The sequence below is a fragment of the Haplochromis burtoni genome, unplaced genomic scaffold, assembly GCF_018398535.1.
Source record: "Haplochromis burtoni strain Fernald_Lab_line unplaced genomic scaffold, NCSU_Asbu1 Contig_443, whole genome shotgun sequence".
Classification (NCBI taxonomy): domain Eukaryota; kingdom Metazoa; phylum Chordata; class Actinopteri; order Cichliformes; family Cichlidae; genus Haplochromis; species Haplochromis burtoni.
Genome location: NW_024582804.1, coordinates 423839 through 439585, shown reverse-complemented (window position 1 = coordinate 439585; position 15747 = coordinate 423839). Strand labels below are relative to the sequence as shown.

At 41.6% G+C, this 15747-nt stretch overlaps 1 protein-coding gene across 1 annotated transcript in view; it reads left to right on the top strand.

Annotated features, from left to right (window-relative positions):
* Positions 1 to 15747, top strand: part of nid2a (nidogen 2a (osteonidogen)) — a 60971-nt gene that overhangs the window by 17219 nt on the left and 28005 nt on the right. Inside the window, exons 7-14 of the mRNA XM_042213449.1 lie at positions 1369 to 1674; positions 2020 to 2131; positions 5404 to 5443; positions 5778 to 5887; positions 5984 to 6117; positions 7044 to 7155; positions 7479 to 7679; positions 7760 to 7990. Of these exons, the coding sequence (XP_042069383.1) occupies positions 1369 to 1674; positions 2020 to 2131; positions 5404 to 5443; positions 5778 to 5887; positions 5984 to 6117; positions 7044 to 7155; positions 7479 to 7679; positions 7760 to 7990 (1246 nt within the window). The remainder of the gene's footprint in view (positions 1 to 1368; positions 1675 to 2019; positions 2132 to 5403; positions 5444 to 5777; positions 5888 to 5983; positions 6118 to 7043; positions 7156 to 7478; positions 7680 to 7759; positions 7991 to 15747) is intronic.

Below are 15747 nucleotides of genomic sequence, written 5' to 3'. Positions count from 1 at the left end.
AAACTACTTGAGTCTAGCCTCTCTGTTGTCATCCTCTGACATCCTCTCTTCTTTTATTTTTGCTTGGACTTTTCTCACAGTTTTCTGTAAGTAGGTCCAACACCACACGTGGTTTTCTGCCAAACAGCATTTCAAAGGAAAAGAAAAAATCAGTGGAGGCCTGGGGCACCTCCTACAGTGGAAACAACAGTGGGTCTAACCACCAGTCCCAAGTTCATTCATCCTTGTGAATGAACTTCTCCTCAAACATCATGGAATTTAATGCTTTATTCACACACTCCACCAGCCCATGTGTGAGATTTGAAAAAAATTGCCCTGGTCAGTAAATATTTCTTTTGGGATTCAGAATATGACCAGAAACAGCTCATGGACCACACTCTCAGCAGAAATTGAAATGCTTCACAAATTGTGATATTGTGTTGCATAATTCACCAAGACTAAAAACAAAAGGATATCCTTGTGCACTCCAGTGAAATGACCTGACTGGCATTCCAAGTAGGACTCATCCAGAAGAATTGGGTCACGATTTTATTATGGTTTTATCATATTATATCAGCACCACCAGCAACAGGATGCACATTTCCCACTACAACATCCCTAGTTACAGCCAGCTGGGTGTGGCCAATAGCTGATCTCCCACTCCCAGTCTGGAGTTGTGGAATTGGCAGCACTGGTCTTTATGGGAGTAGCCCAAGCAGTCCAGCACAGTCTTCCAGACATCTTTAAAGTTCCCCTGAAAAACCGCTGGTAGGCTGAGCGCTGCTAACTGCCCTTCCCCAGACAATAGGGGAAGCAGCCACACAGCCTTTTCCTCCACCAGCTGCTTACCAGCCTCCAACACTGTATCCTCAAACATATCCAAGACCAGCTGCGGTCATACGTCTCCACTGTCTTGTGTGGCATGATCAAAGAACCATGGTAAGTAGAGGCAGTTGAGTTGCGGCCCCAGACCAGACCACAAGGTTTTCCAGCACCGGGTTGTGCCGCTCGGCCTGGGCCTGCAGTTCTTCCATCTGCCCTCAGTTAACCACCGCCTGCTCCTATTGCACAGGGGAAGTTTTGCCACCATCTGATCCAGGGCTTAGACTTGTTTAACAGTACAATCTGTTGGTGTGACCCTTCTTTGGGTGTTGGGTGGAGTTGGCACCAGTGTAGGACATTTCTACCATCTTGGGCTTCCCAACAGATAAGACAGTCAGACACAACCCTCTTGTTATGATTGTTTTCACTGTTCTTTATCTTACACACTGTTTCTCATGTTCTTTTTAGATAATCCCCAGTCCAATCAGTTTTATTAGCTGACACCACAACCTCAGACACCCATGCTGCTCTTTACTCCTCTGACTTTTCCATTGTTTTTCCTTCCAGGGCACCACCACCCCAGACTATGATGAGTTTGAAGAATATGTGGAGAATACGTTTGACCCTAATACCCAAGAAAGAGAAGATGATTATCCTTTAACAGGGAGGAACCCTGGATTCCAGCCTGCACCTGCTGATGGTGACCGATCAAGTTTCCTTCTACCGCAAAACCATTATGGGAGCGACAATATACCATTGACCTTTGAACCTGTGTATGGTTTCGAGCCACCAGAGAGGCAGTATGCTTCCCCTAATCCTCCACAGACAGTCGCAGAGGGAGGTGCTCAGCAGCCCCAGGAACAGCAACCACAGGTAACAGTGGTTCAAATGTGCAAAGAACTGTAGTATAACCCACTAACCATTTATAATGCACAACTTGGTATTATGCACACCTTTTGCCATCACAACTGCCTTAGTTAGATATGAAAAAAGGGAATTGAAACAGCAGGGTTGTCAGGTGTTAAAAGGATTTTAAATTCAAAGGACAATTTAAGAAAATATCATGGTCATAGTGGAATGGTGTTGTCAACAAAATAATGAGAACATAGCGCAGATCATAACTTTCTGGATTATGATATTTGTAGAGAATTACAGCTACAGGCTTGGATTTTTTGCTTCCAATGCCAGAACATATTTCTCCTGTGTCTTCCTCTGCAGCTGCCTCTGGAAGTGGTGAATGTGCACACCCCACATAGAAATGCTCCGCCTCTTTCCCCTGGAGCACATGTGGTCAGTGTGGATGAAGAACAGGTTAATTTTGACACAGGAGGTAAGAAAAAAACAATGAGTATTTTTCTTTTTTAAAAACTTATCAGCAAACTTTATCCTAAAGAAGTGCACAGAGCAGTCAAATCAATATGTGGTACCTCACTGAATCGTCTAGATACACTTTCCAACAGTTTTCCAAGTTACTTCATAGTGTGGTCGTTTCACGCTTAGGCCAAAATAGGCCATTTAAAGGACGTCAGAAACAAAAGGACAGCTGGTCAAAAGTTCAGTCTTTTTCACAGTCAAGTTGTCATAGTGATAACTGGGCAAGTATACACTTTGTTTTGTTTTTCATGCAATTTTATTTATTTATTTGTCTTTGGATTCCTGTGACAATGAAGTGAGTCACATGAGACTATGTTTTGAGGAGCCATTCTAAAGAAAGCCACAGCCAAAAATGTGCCTATTTCACACAGCCACGTTTTGAACAGGCACAGTCAAACCCATACACATATACAGAGAGTGAATTCTCATAGCTGTCCTCTTTTCATATCAGTAACTTTGTCACTGCCTGCATGTGATGCATTTGGGGACATCTGTACATTGTAGCTATAACAAAATAACCTTGGTTGCACTTTCTCTACTCTTTGAAATTAGTTTCATGAAAAACGCTACCTCGCTGTCTTGGCCAGCTGCCGAGCGGTACCTAATACAATACTGCCGTTGTGCTGTGTAGCTACCAGGTGTGTGTGCTCACGCTCCCTCCCCTTCAAACTACTCCCACAGGATTTTGCCATAAATAAGAATGTGTTCTCAGTGAACCTCTTATATAAGGTCAAGCAAACTGTCTGTGTAAGTGAGTTCATCTTATTAGGTCAGTTTGGGAAAAAGAAACAGTTTTTTCTGAGAAGCCTTCGAGATCTGTCGCCAAGTGTTTAATGTTCTATCTGACATTTTTATGCATGTTTTTAGGAAAACAAGATATGTCTTTAAGCTCACTATTTTGTTGTAGAGCTATAGTAAAAGTGGAAACAGGCAGGATGGGATATGGAGCATCTTGCTGCTAAGGCCATTTTAGACCATATCTTGTAGACTTAAAGAATATCAGACTTCATGTACTAGTATACGTACATAGAGTATTTGGCTATATTTATCAAATCAAATCAAATCAAATTTATTCATAAGCACATTTAAAAACAACACAGGTTGAACCAAAGTGCTGTAGATAATGGAAATAGTAAACATTCATAGTAAAAAAAATAATGAAAGACTAGTCACAATTAAAAGCTAAAGAATACAAGTGTGTTTTCAAGCGGGTTTTAAAAAAGGTCAAATGTCAAGTGCTATATTTATGTGTTTTGAAGTTTTTAGAAAGCACATTTATATTTTTCAGCATTTTTATGGATTTGATGTTTATGAAACTTGGAGTACAATTGTTACGTCTTTGTCTCCCTAGAAAATTCCAACATCCCAAAAAGAGAGAAAGAAAATGAGAAAGTCAAAGAGAACAATGCACTCGCTCAGGAGTTATACAAGCTCCATGTGATGTTTTTTGTTAAGAGAAGTTACTTAAGCATGTGAGGTTGTGGTCAGACTTGAGCAGTTCTAATAAGAATAGGCATTTAAGGTTTCAATCAAAATATCTTAAGTCAGCAGTTTTCTTGCTGACTCAGTTATTTATTTATTTTTTTGTCGATTCAAATAAAAAAATTGTGCAGCATTCAAGTCAGAGACACTTTCAACAAATAAACAGTCTTTTAGTTTAGAGTCTGTTTAGAGCTGTAGTCAGAACATGTATATGCTGTGAAGACATTGGGTCTCATCTTGGCCACATCCAAGGACTGTTTATTACTTGGTATTGAGGTTTAGGTTAATATTTGGCTTAGTTTAGGGTTGTGGTTAGCCAGTGAGTGGTGAGGGTTACAAGACTACACAATGTATTATGTCAATGAAGGTTCTCATTATAGAGGAAAGATGTGCATGTGTGGATGTTTGAAGCAGGACTGCAGCAGCTGGTTTTCTTTTCATATAGCATCTTGGAGTGTATGCATATATGTCTGCATGTAGAAAGGGAGGGAGAGCCTTCAGTTTTCAGGCCCCTCTTCTGTGGAACCAGCTTCCAGTTTGGATTCGGGAGACAGACACTATCTCTACTTTTAAGATTAGGCTTAAAACTTTCCTTTTTGCTAAAGCATATAGTTAGGGCTGGACCAGGTGACCCTGAATCCTCCCTTAGTTATGCTGCAATAGATGTAGGCTGCCGGGGGATTCCCATGATGCATTGAGTTTTTCCTTTCCAGTCACCTTTCTCGCTCACTATGTATTATCAGACCTCTCTGCATTGAATCATATCTGTTATTAACCTCTGTCTCTCTTCCACAGCATGTCTTTTATCCTGTCTTCCTTCTCTCACCCCAACCGGTCGCAGCAGATGGCCGCCCCTCCCTGAGCCTGGTTCTGCCGGAGGTTTCTTCCTGTTAAAAGGGAGTTTTTCCTTCCCACTGTCGCCAAAGTGCTTGCTCATAGGGGGTCATATGATTGTTGGGTTTTTCTCTGTATCTATGAAGCGCCTTGAGGCGACTTTTGTTGTGATTTGGCGCTATATAAATAAAATTGAATTGAATTGAATTGAATTGCATGTGTGTGTGCAAATTTCATGTTGTTCCACTCACCCCCAACCAGCTGCAGAGTCTCTTCCCGTTAAAAGAGTTTTTCCTTCCCACTGTCAGTAAGGTTCTTGGTCATAGGGGGTCATCTGATTTCTTTGTGTTATTGTAGGGTCTTTACTTTGCAGTATAACGCGCCTTGAGCTGACTGTTGGTGTGATCTGGTGCTATACAAATACATTTGAATTGAAGTTTTTGTACAATGTGTAGATTGGAGACAAAATATAAATTGTTCAAGTGAATCATCTTACCATCACTCATTTTCAGGTAAAAGTCATAAAAATAATATAGAATGTTGATCATTATAAAATCTTTTTCATAAATTTTGCAGAAGACATTCACAGATGATACAGAGGGAGATGTTGCAACAGTTTGAAAAGATAAGACTTAGTCGGAAAAACTCTTCTCCCCCTAAACCATCAGCAATATGAAGGTTTTGTCTGAGTAGCAACACTTACTGTTCAGGAGAATACTGCAAGCACCTGCGCCTTAACAGAGAGCTTAAATGAATATGGCTGAGTGATGATGTCACCAGTGGAGCGCAAACTAACCAATGTAGCGGGTATAACTGAAGCATTAGAGTGAAAACATTAGGCTAATGAGTTTAAATGTCGTGTATTATCTATGTATCATGTATCCTCTAATCTTACTTTTTTTTCTCTCATAGTGATTCAATATACTACAGAGAATAAGGAAACATGTGCCAGGTATGTAAAGAGTAGACATGCAATTTAATTTGCTTACCTACACAGCCAATCAGACATTGTTGGTAAGACATTGAAAAGACATCAAAGACAACTTTGTTAGGTGTCTTAACAACACTGAGATTTGTTCAAAACAGTGTAAAGAGTAAAAGTTGCTTTCTCAGAATCTGAAGATCTTTCTTAAAAAAGAAAAGCTCTTTCCTGCAGAAATAATATTTTAAGTTAGTGTCTGCTTGATCTGACACTTGTCCATTCTCATGCCTTGTCTGATGCCATGAATACATATCAAAAAAGCACCGATCGTACTTAAAACTACAACTTTCTCCTTCTCATTTAGATTCCTGCAGCAGTGCTCCCAGAATGCATTTTGCACTGACTATGCCACAGGCTTCTGCTGTCACTGCCAACCAGGCTTCTATGGAAATGGACGCCAGTGTCTGCCTGATGGTTAGATCTTGGCCATTTTTTCTAAGTGCTGTGCCCATTGGTTGTCTTTACATATTAAAGCTGCTTTGTTGTGTGCGTTCTGTGCTGCTCATCCAGGTGCCCCCCAGCGTGTTAGCGGTAAGGTGAGCGGTACTGTGTATGTGGGATCGACTCCAGTATCGCTGAACAACATTGATCTCCATGCCTACATCGTGGTGGGAGACGGGAGGGCGTATACTGCCATCAGCAAGGTACAACCTGAAAAACAGACCCATTAATCGTGTACAAGCTTCTTCTATATTGTAATTAAGATTAAGACAGCCAGTACTTTTTCCATAACAAATTTAAGGAACCAATCTGGTAAGCATTCAGAGTGGGGCTAACTTATCAGATCAGGAGATCAGGAGCAAGGTTTAACTTACAGTCATGAAAAAGAAAGTTTTTAGAGGACTGCATGTAGTCATGAGACAAACTAAGCATACCCGTACTGCTTCCACAGGAATTAAGAGGGTAACCCTAATACTTGGCTAATCGAATGTTTTTGATTAATTGACATCAGCAGGTTTGAGCACCTCTATAAAAGTTTTGTCAGTTTGCTGGTCTGGAGCATTGAGGTGTGTTAACATAATGGAAATCCCAGTGAATTCATTCCAATGTCAGACCAAGAACTACATCTCAGACTCTACAGCATGCAGCGTGGGCATGCTGAGGCCTGTAGAGTCTGAGTCCATCAATGTTTAATGTCATGATACCATCGTTATTTAATAAAAAAGTGCATGTATGGTTTGCTTGGAAGTGTTATCAGGAGAAAGCCTCTAAGAACATGACAGCACAGCTTAGGTTTTCCACTTTGCATCTGAACAAATCACAAGACTTCTGAAACAATGTTCTTTGGATGGATGAAACTAAAGTTTGGCTATAATGCACAACACCAAATAGGGAGGAAACCAAACACAGTATATCAGCACAAACACCTGATATAGTGTCCATTGGGGGAATTCAATTCGAATTTTTTTCAACCACAATTTTTTCAAATCCACCTTGGATTTAATCATTTTTAAGTAAAGGAAATTGAAATATGTTGGTTAAAAAGCCTCTGAAATAAATGAACATCTTAATGTCTTGCGTCATTTACGTAAACTTAGTCAACTTAGCAAACATTATCCCTCTTGGTCAGGTACCAGAACCAGTGGGCTGGGCACTGATGCCAGTTGCACCCATTGGAGAGCTATTTGGATGGCTGTTTGCTTTGGAGCTGCAGAATAGCCAAGCGGGATTCAAACTGACAGGTAAACATGTTTGCACAGTTTTTTGCCTTGTACGTCCTGACTCTTGACATTCTGGAGAAACATGAGGGAACTCCTTAATAGCAAGGACATCGTGTGTCTGTTTCTTTGCATGTGTGTGTTTCTGGTCTCCCAGCCAGATGTAGTGTCTCCAGGGATGTGATGTGATATCAGTCTTCCCCCTCCCCTCACTAATGGGAAACAGCTGTGTGGTTGTGTTAGTGTGTAACCATTGTAGACACTGCACTTTTTCTGAAATGTAGCTTCTGCATGTTTGTTATATATAAACCAGTAAATAAAAGATTGATGATTATTTGTGTTACAAGGTGCTGAGTTCAGTCGTCACGCAGAGGTTGTATTTTACCCTGGCAACCAGCGCTTGTCAATTATTCAGACGGCCCGTGGCCTCGATGACCACAACCACCTAACCGTGGGTACTGTAATCAGCGGCAGTGTGCCCTTCCTTCCTCCTGGTGCTGAAGTTACCATGGAGCCCTTCAAAGAGACTTACCAGTACTACCCCTCAGGTAAAGTCAAGGATTGAACAGCATACATCATTCGATTGCCCTTTTTGTTGCTTAAAGTGACTCCATCTCTCTTTCTACAGTTGCAACCACCACCTCTATTAGAGAGTATTCAGTGGTTACAGCAGACCGAGGGTCCGAGTCCTTCTCTTTCCAGCTGAAACAGAATATCACCTACCGTGACTGCCCACACAACAACCAAGCTGCCACCCCGGAGACTTTGCAGATCCTTATGGAGAGGGTGCTTGTCATGTTCGTGAAGGAGGAGCGGATCCTGAGATACGCCATCACCAACAAAATCAGCCCAGTTAGAGGTGAGACAAACTATGTTTACAGAGATCACACTTTAATAGCAATTCACAGGTGGTCCAGTTACTGTATATACTACATATTTACTCATATAATGTGTGAGTTTTAACATGGTAGTGTTTTCTTAAATCGACCATAGCAAGTAGTGCCTTGACCTGAAGTAAAGTGAACATTTGCGACTTGTCAAGCCTCTGACCACACGTAATGCAAAGTTCTTATAAAATCAAGTCAACAAATTTAGACACATAAACAGCAAACAACAACACAACACAACAGTAGTTTAAAAGCCTGAAGTGCTGTATTTATTTAAGTATTTATTGTCCAGCAATAAATAATAATAAGAATAACATAAAATTTTAGCTAACATTAGCAGGAAGAATTTGTCTACTGAAGCCTGTCTAGACAGAAATGTGCTCGCCAAGCGATTGCTATGGCCCACATCAAAAGGGCGTTTGATTCATGAAGGGACTGTTTGGTTTCGGAATAATATTTCCCTGCCGACAGAGACAGATTGCAAGCTCACATAAGAAAATACTGTCTTGAGTAGTTGCCCCTTGTTATAAAATTATAAAAGTATTCGGTAAATCAACTACATTTTCTTTACGCTGTAATTGCCAGCATGGGTGTGGTTAGCAGGCCAGCTGGCATTTTTTGTGCCAAAAGTGAAAAAGTTATCATTTTAATGATACTTGGTATATAGATATAGGTATTTAGTGCACATGCCATTCCCCTACTTGTAATATAAGATAAATAACGCATGGTACAATGGACAGTGTTTGCAAGGTTGCACACATTTTATGAACCTAAACTCATGAAAAGATAACTGACACTGCAGTTCACTTAATGACTGGAGTTGTCGATAACTGTGACAGTTTTTTGAGCTGAGATTTTTCTTTAAATGGTAAATGAACTGATTGTTATATAGCGCTTTTTTACTCTCCCAGAGTACTCAAAACCCTCTATGCAATATGCCACGTTCATACAAGCACTGTCTTCTATGTTTTTAACTCCTTAGTAACTACCATTCACACACATTCATAGTCCAATGGACGCATTGGAGAGCAACCTGGGGTTAATATCTTGCCCAAGGATATTTGGCATGCAGACTGGGAAAGCCAGGGATCGAACCTTCCAATCAGTAGATGACCTGCTCTACCTCCTGAGCTACAGCAGTAAATGCTGCCATTATGTAAACTGTTTCCCAGCAAGCTGTCATAAAAACATCTACTAGATACTCTGATACATGATACAGTCATACATGATGACCAAAAAAACAGGCTGTTCTCCAAACTGAAACAATTTAAAGTTTAAATCAACAAATCTTATGGTTCTAATGGCTAAATGGATTTCAGACCATCCCTGTCATGTGTATTTTATGATCTACCAGTTGTGTCTGTTTGCGTTTGGCATTCCATATGGACAGTTTCTGGTGAGGGGTTTTCACCCACCGCAAACATCTTCCTGTGCAGTCTTCCAAAACCCCAACTGCACGTTGCTGGATGCAGATCAAGCTGTCTGTTGTTGAATGCTAACTGGTTGACAAGTGGGCCGTAACAGCAAAGGGAGCCGCAACAGAGTTCGCCAGAGGAAAGAGAGAAGCACACAAAACTCCATCAAAGATAATAATAAAAAATACAAAATGAAAACCACAGATAGTGACTGCAGTGGACACGTCCCATCATTTTTAACACTTGCTTTCACTTCAGCTCTTTGTATGTTATAACTTGGATGGACCAACAACACAAGCCAGACTAGTCCCGAGAATGGTTGTACCACATATTTTGTAACTTCAGTCTTTCAGCTTCAGTCAACGCCTACAGTGTTGGAAACATGACTTCTCTTCCAGAGCCTTTAACCATTCAGCTATTAATTATTGCAGGGTTGCCACAGAAACCTCAGCCAAACCAATGGCACAGAGTTGGATAGAGCACAGGTTTAAGAACACATGCTGTGGATTTACAGATTGAAACCATAGAAAATGTTGTCATAATGTCTCCATTTTCACTTCAGTGTCTACCATGGTGCAGACACACCAGACCCTTTTAAGGATAATTTGAACCACAGTTTACGTCACAGCTGTCACAGCTGTCTTTAAGGATTTTAACGAATTCAGCTGCAGATGAATCCAGACATATGTTAACACAGTTAACAAAAAGAGCTGGTCAAGGAGTGAAAACTGTAGATAGGCCAACAGAATTTAATGAGAACTTAGCATGAGTGTTGAAAAAACAGATTTCCCTTACTGTTGGACTCTGTTTTTAAAAGCACCTTCTGTTTCCAGAGCACAAGCCAAAACCACCAAACCAGAACTGGTTTGGTTCTGTGGAATTTGCCCCCAAGTTTGTGTTCTGCCTTATCGTCTGCAACCTAGGAATAAAAAAGTAATGTGCTTGGAATACTACTTAGTAATTATTATAATTATTAAAGTATTATTGGTACAATTGACTATGTTTACAACTTTTATGGACAGAATTTTTTAGGAGCCATGAAGAGGCAGAGGATGTGAGTTTTAGTAAACTCACTTTCACACTGGATCCACTTGTGTGAAGTGGCTGACAATTAGCAGCTCAGAGTCTGAGTCTCTGGTTCTCAGCTGAGAAACTGTGGATGGCCTCTCCAGGATGGGAAGGAGGGTATTTAAAAGTACCTCTCTTCTGTGGAACCAGCTCCCACTTTGGAATTGGGAGATAGACGACCTTTATTCTAGATTTAAGATTAGGCTCAAAACTTTCCCTTTTGATGAAGCTTATAGTAAGGATTGGATGACAGGTGACACTGAACCCTCCCTTGGTACGTCCCAATAGACTTAGGCTGCTGGGGGTTTCCCATGGTGCACTGAGCATTTCTTCTTCTTCTTCACCTTAATCTAATGATCAAGGAACTGACCTCACAGCCTATTGTTCCTTCAGTGGGCTGGTTTCAGTCATTATGCAAATGTACTGTTTATAAGATTGGGGAAACCTGCAGTCAGCTGAGACTGAAGAAGTCACTTGGATGGGTGACGAAACGTTTCTCCCATCTGCTTTCTGTTAAAAGAGAGTGGGGTTATCTGATTGTTGGGGTTTTCTCTGTAGTATTTTAGGGTCTTTACCTTAGAATACAAAGCCTCTTGAGGCAACTGTTTTTGTGATTTGGTTCTATATAAATTGAATTGAATTGAACTGAAATGAATTGAATGTTCTCCCTGTGTTTGCGTGGGTTCCCTCCCACCGTCCAAAGACATGCAGTTTGTGGGGATAGGTTAATTGATTAATCCAAATTGCCCTTAGGTGTGAATGTGCGAGTGAATGTAAGCACAAATGGTTGTCTGTCTCTGTGTGTTAACCCTGCGACAGACTGGCGACCTGTCCAGGGTGTACCCTCTCGTCCTATGACAGCTGAGATAGGCTCCAGTGCCCCCCGCAACCCTGAGAAGGATAAGCGGAAGCGAATGGATGGATGGATGAATTGAATCAAGTAGCTCAGGCGGTAGAGCAGGTCATCTACTGATCGGAAGGTTGGTGGTTTGATTCCTGGCTTCCCCTGGTCTGCATGCCAATTATCATTGGGCAAGTTACCAAATTGCTCTCCAATGCATCCATTGTAGTATGAATCTGTGTGTGAATTAAGAAAATGTGCTTGGGTGAATGCACAAGTTGTGTAAAGTGCTTTGAGTGCTCAGAAGAGTAGAAAAGTGCTATATAATAACCAGTTTACCATTTACTATGTTTCTTTGATGGCCTGGGAAAGAACATCTGGGCACTTCAGCTAGAACTTTGACATGGTTTCAAATAAGTGATGAAATTGAATTGATCGAAGGTCTTTGGTATCAAAAGAATAAAGGATCATTCGGAATTCAACTGCGTCCTACAACTTACATTTTATTTTTTGACATTAATATAGTTTTACTAATAGAAGGTGTAGCATTCTCGTGTGATGCGACAAGCCAATGATCACTCTGGATGTTAGTCCGCTGTAAAACTTTAATGCGTACCCCAGCACACGACAAAACACAATGCCAGTACCGGAAAAACAAAACTCCCCCCACCATGCTATTCCGGTTGGACCACAGTTACGGCAGGTCTCATAAACAAATATTGCTTGGCAATCATTTAATGATTCAATAATCAATGATCTACAGAAGGTAAACCTAAAATTAGCTGCTAGCTACTTTTCGCTGCATTGGTCACAGAATAGTAACTGTAGGCAGTTAGGTCCAGTGCTATCCAAGGTATGGGTTGGATTTGAATGTGTTTGGGGAGTGTGTGTGGTTGACAGGCATACAGTGGGGCAAAAAAGTATTTAGTCAGCCACCGATTGTGCAAGTTCCCCCACTTAAAATGATGACAGAGGTCAGTAATTTGCACCAGAGGTACACTTCAACTGTGAGAGACAGAATGTGAAAAAAAAAATCCATGAATCCACATGGTAGGATTTGTAAAGAATTTATTCGTAAATCAGGGTGGAAAATAAGTATTTGGTCAATAACAAAAATACAACTCAATACTTTGTAACATAACCTTTGTTGGCAATAACAGAGGTCAAACGTTTACTATAGGTCTTTACCAGGTTTGCACACACAGTAGCTGGTATTTTGGCCCATTCCTCCATGCAGATCTTCTCGAGAGCAGTGATGTTTTGGGGCTGTCGCCGAGCAACACGGACTTTCAACTCCCGCCACAGATTTTCTATGGGGTTGAGGTCTGGAGACTGGCTAGGCCACTCCAGGACTTTCAAATGCTTCTTACGGAGCCACTCCTTTGTTGCCCGGGCGGTGTGTTTTGGATCATTGTCATGTTGGAAGACCCAGCCTCGTTTCATCTTCAAAGTTCTCACTGATGGAAGGAGGTTTTGGCTCAAAATCTCACGATACATGGCCCCATTCATTCTGTCCTTAACACGGATCAGTCGTCCTGTCCCCTTGGCAGAAAAACAGCCCCATAGCATGATGTTTCCACCCCCATGCTTCACAGTAGGTATGGTGTTCTTGGGATGCAACTCAGTATTCTTCTTCCTCCAAACACGACGAGTTGAGTTTATACCAAAAAGTTCTACTTTGGTTTCATCTGACCACATGACATTCTCCCAATCCTCTGCTGTATCATCCATGTGCTCTCTGGCAAACTTCAGACGGGCCTGGACATGCACTGGCTTCAGCAGCGGAACACGTCTGGCACTGCGGGATTTGATTCCCTGCCGTTGTAGTGTGTTACTGATGGTGACCTTTGTTACTTTGGTCCCAGCTCTCTGCAGGTCATTCACCAGGTCCCCCCGTGTGGTTCTGGGATCTTTGCTCACCGTTCTCATGATCATTTTGACCCCACGGGATGAGATCTTGCGTGGAGCCCCAGATCGAGGGAGATTATCAGTGGTCTTGTATGTCTTCCATTTTCTGATGATTGCTCCCACAGTTGATTTTTTCACACCAAGCTGCTTGCCTATTGTAGATTCACTCTTCCCAGTCTGGTGCAGGTCTACAATACTTTTCCTGGTGTCCTTCGAAAGCTCTTTGGTCTTGGCCATGGCGGAGTTTGGAGTCTGACTGTTTGAGGCTGTGGACAGGTGTCTTTTATACAGATGATGAGTTCAAACAGGTGCCATTCATACAGGTAACGAGTGGGGGACAGAAAAGCTTCTTACAGAAGACGTTACAGGTCTGTGAGAGCCAGAGATTTTCCTTGTTTGAGGTGACCAAATACTTATTTTCCACCCTGATTTACGAATAAATTCTTTACAAATCCTACCATGTGGATTCATGGATTTTTTTTTCACATTCTGTCTCTCACAGTTGAAGTGTACCTCTGGTGCAAATTACTGACCTCTGTCATCATTTTAAGTGGGGGAACTTGCACAATCGGTGGCTGACTAAATACTTTTTTGCCCCACTGTATTTGATGTAATCTTTCCTATTTACAGTTTTATCGTTGTTAAAGCTTTACTGCACCCAAGTGAATGGTAAATCAAGCACTTTGAGAATCACAGAGGTCTTTGTGGCTTGCTAAGCCAAAGAAAAGATCCTTTTAGATGAATTATGTTACATTAGATGAAAAGTTTTTCGACAATTTTTCCCGCGTTGTTTTTAATTTTTATGTCCATTACCTTCATCTGCTCTCCTTAAAATAATGGAAGAAAAAATGTTCATAGATATATAAATACAGGACAGAACATGTGTTGTGTTCTTTTTCTGTCAACATGCAGCAGTTGTGCTGTCTTTACCCACTTTGTCTGCTGAAAAGCAGATAGTGACAGTTGGATACGTGACCTTGTAAGATGACGGGAAAAAGAAGTCTGAAAAAGAATTTGAGACAGACACCACCACCTTGTTTTTGGATTCAGACCAGGAATCTGTCGTTGAGACGTCAGCACGCTGATTAAAAACGTTATGATGACATATCTCACACATGCACATGCTCACACATAATGATCCACCCAGACCACAGCTGGAAGAGCTTTTGGGGATAAGGGATTTTGTAAACATGGGTTAAGTATGAGCCTGTCACACAGAGGGCATACATGTGTGCTGTGGAGTGGGGGGCGGGGGTTAATTTTGTCTTAATGGGGGTTGCCAGGTAGAATAGCTGACTAATGATGTCATGAGAATTGTGGAAGAAAAGACGCTGAACTGACAGGTAAACCTGTCGTGCGCTTTATTAAACTGCAAATTAACTAGTTGTGGTTTAGTTTATTGAGGGCCTCCTATTTTCAATGATTTAATTGAATCTAATGTAGCCACCTGTTATTTAAAGTATTGGAGTAAATAGTTTTGAAGTAAATATTTGAAATTATTCATCATCTGGAGCCTATCCCAGCTGTCTTAGGGTGAGAGGCAGGGTACATCCTGGACAGGTCACCAGTCTGTCTCAGGGCTAACAGATAGACAAAGACAACCATTCGCACTCACATTCACACCCATAGGCAATTTAGTGTTTTCCTATCCCCACTAACTGCATGTCTTTGGACTGTGGAAGGAAGCCGGAGCAACCGGGGAGAACCCACGCAACATGGGGAGAACATGTAAACTCCACACAGAAAGACCCCACCGTGCCACGGTGCCGCTAAAATGATTCATCCATCCATTCGCTTCCGCTTATCCTTTTCAGGGTCGCGGGGGGCGCTGGAGCCTATCTCAGCTGTCATAGGGCGAGAGGCGGGGTACGCCCTGGACAGATCGCCAGTCTGTCGCAGGGCTAACATACAGAGACAGACAATCATTTGCACTCACATTCACTCCCGCATTCACACCTGTGGCCAATTTAGATTGCATTTTAGACCTAAAGTGATTCATATTTGTCTTACTTATCTGGATTTTGCTTTGAACAAACATCTCGTCATTTTAAAGAGTCTGAGTCTGTTAATGAGACTCGGGCCCCTGTTGTACATTCCCCGCAGTGCAAAAGCCAAAGCTGCATATTTTAAAAGAACTACATGTTAATTGCCCCCATGTTTTAAGCACCATGCCTGCAGTTAGTTTTTTATTTGCAGCCTCACTTTAGCTAACTGTTGACACCACTATGGATTCATTTGGGTAGTTTTCTCCTTAGCTGTGCCGGGTTTTTTTTTTTAGCCCGATAAACCACTTAAATCCAGCTTTCAGTGCGTTCAGATGATTTAGTGTTGCTGGACTTTATGTGTCCAGTGCATAAACCCAGTTTGTTTGTGTCTACGTGTTTATGCGTGTGTGGAGGAGATTTTTGAAAAGCAACAGGTGGGAAACTGCACTCACCACTTTGATGATGATGATGATGATGATGTGTGTGTGTGTGTGTGTGTGTGTGTGTGTGTG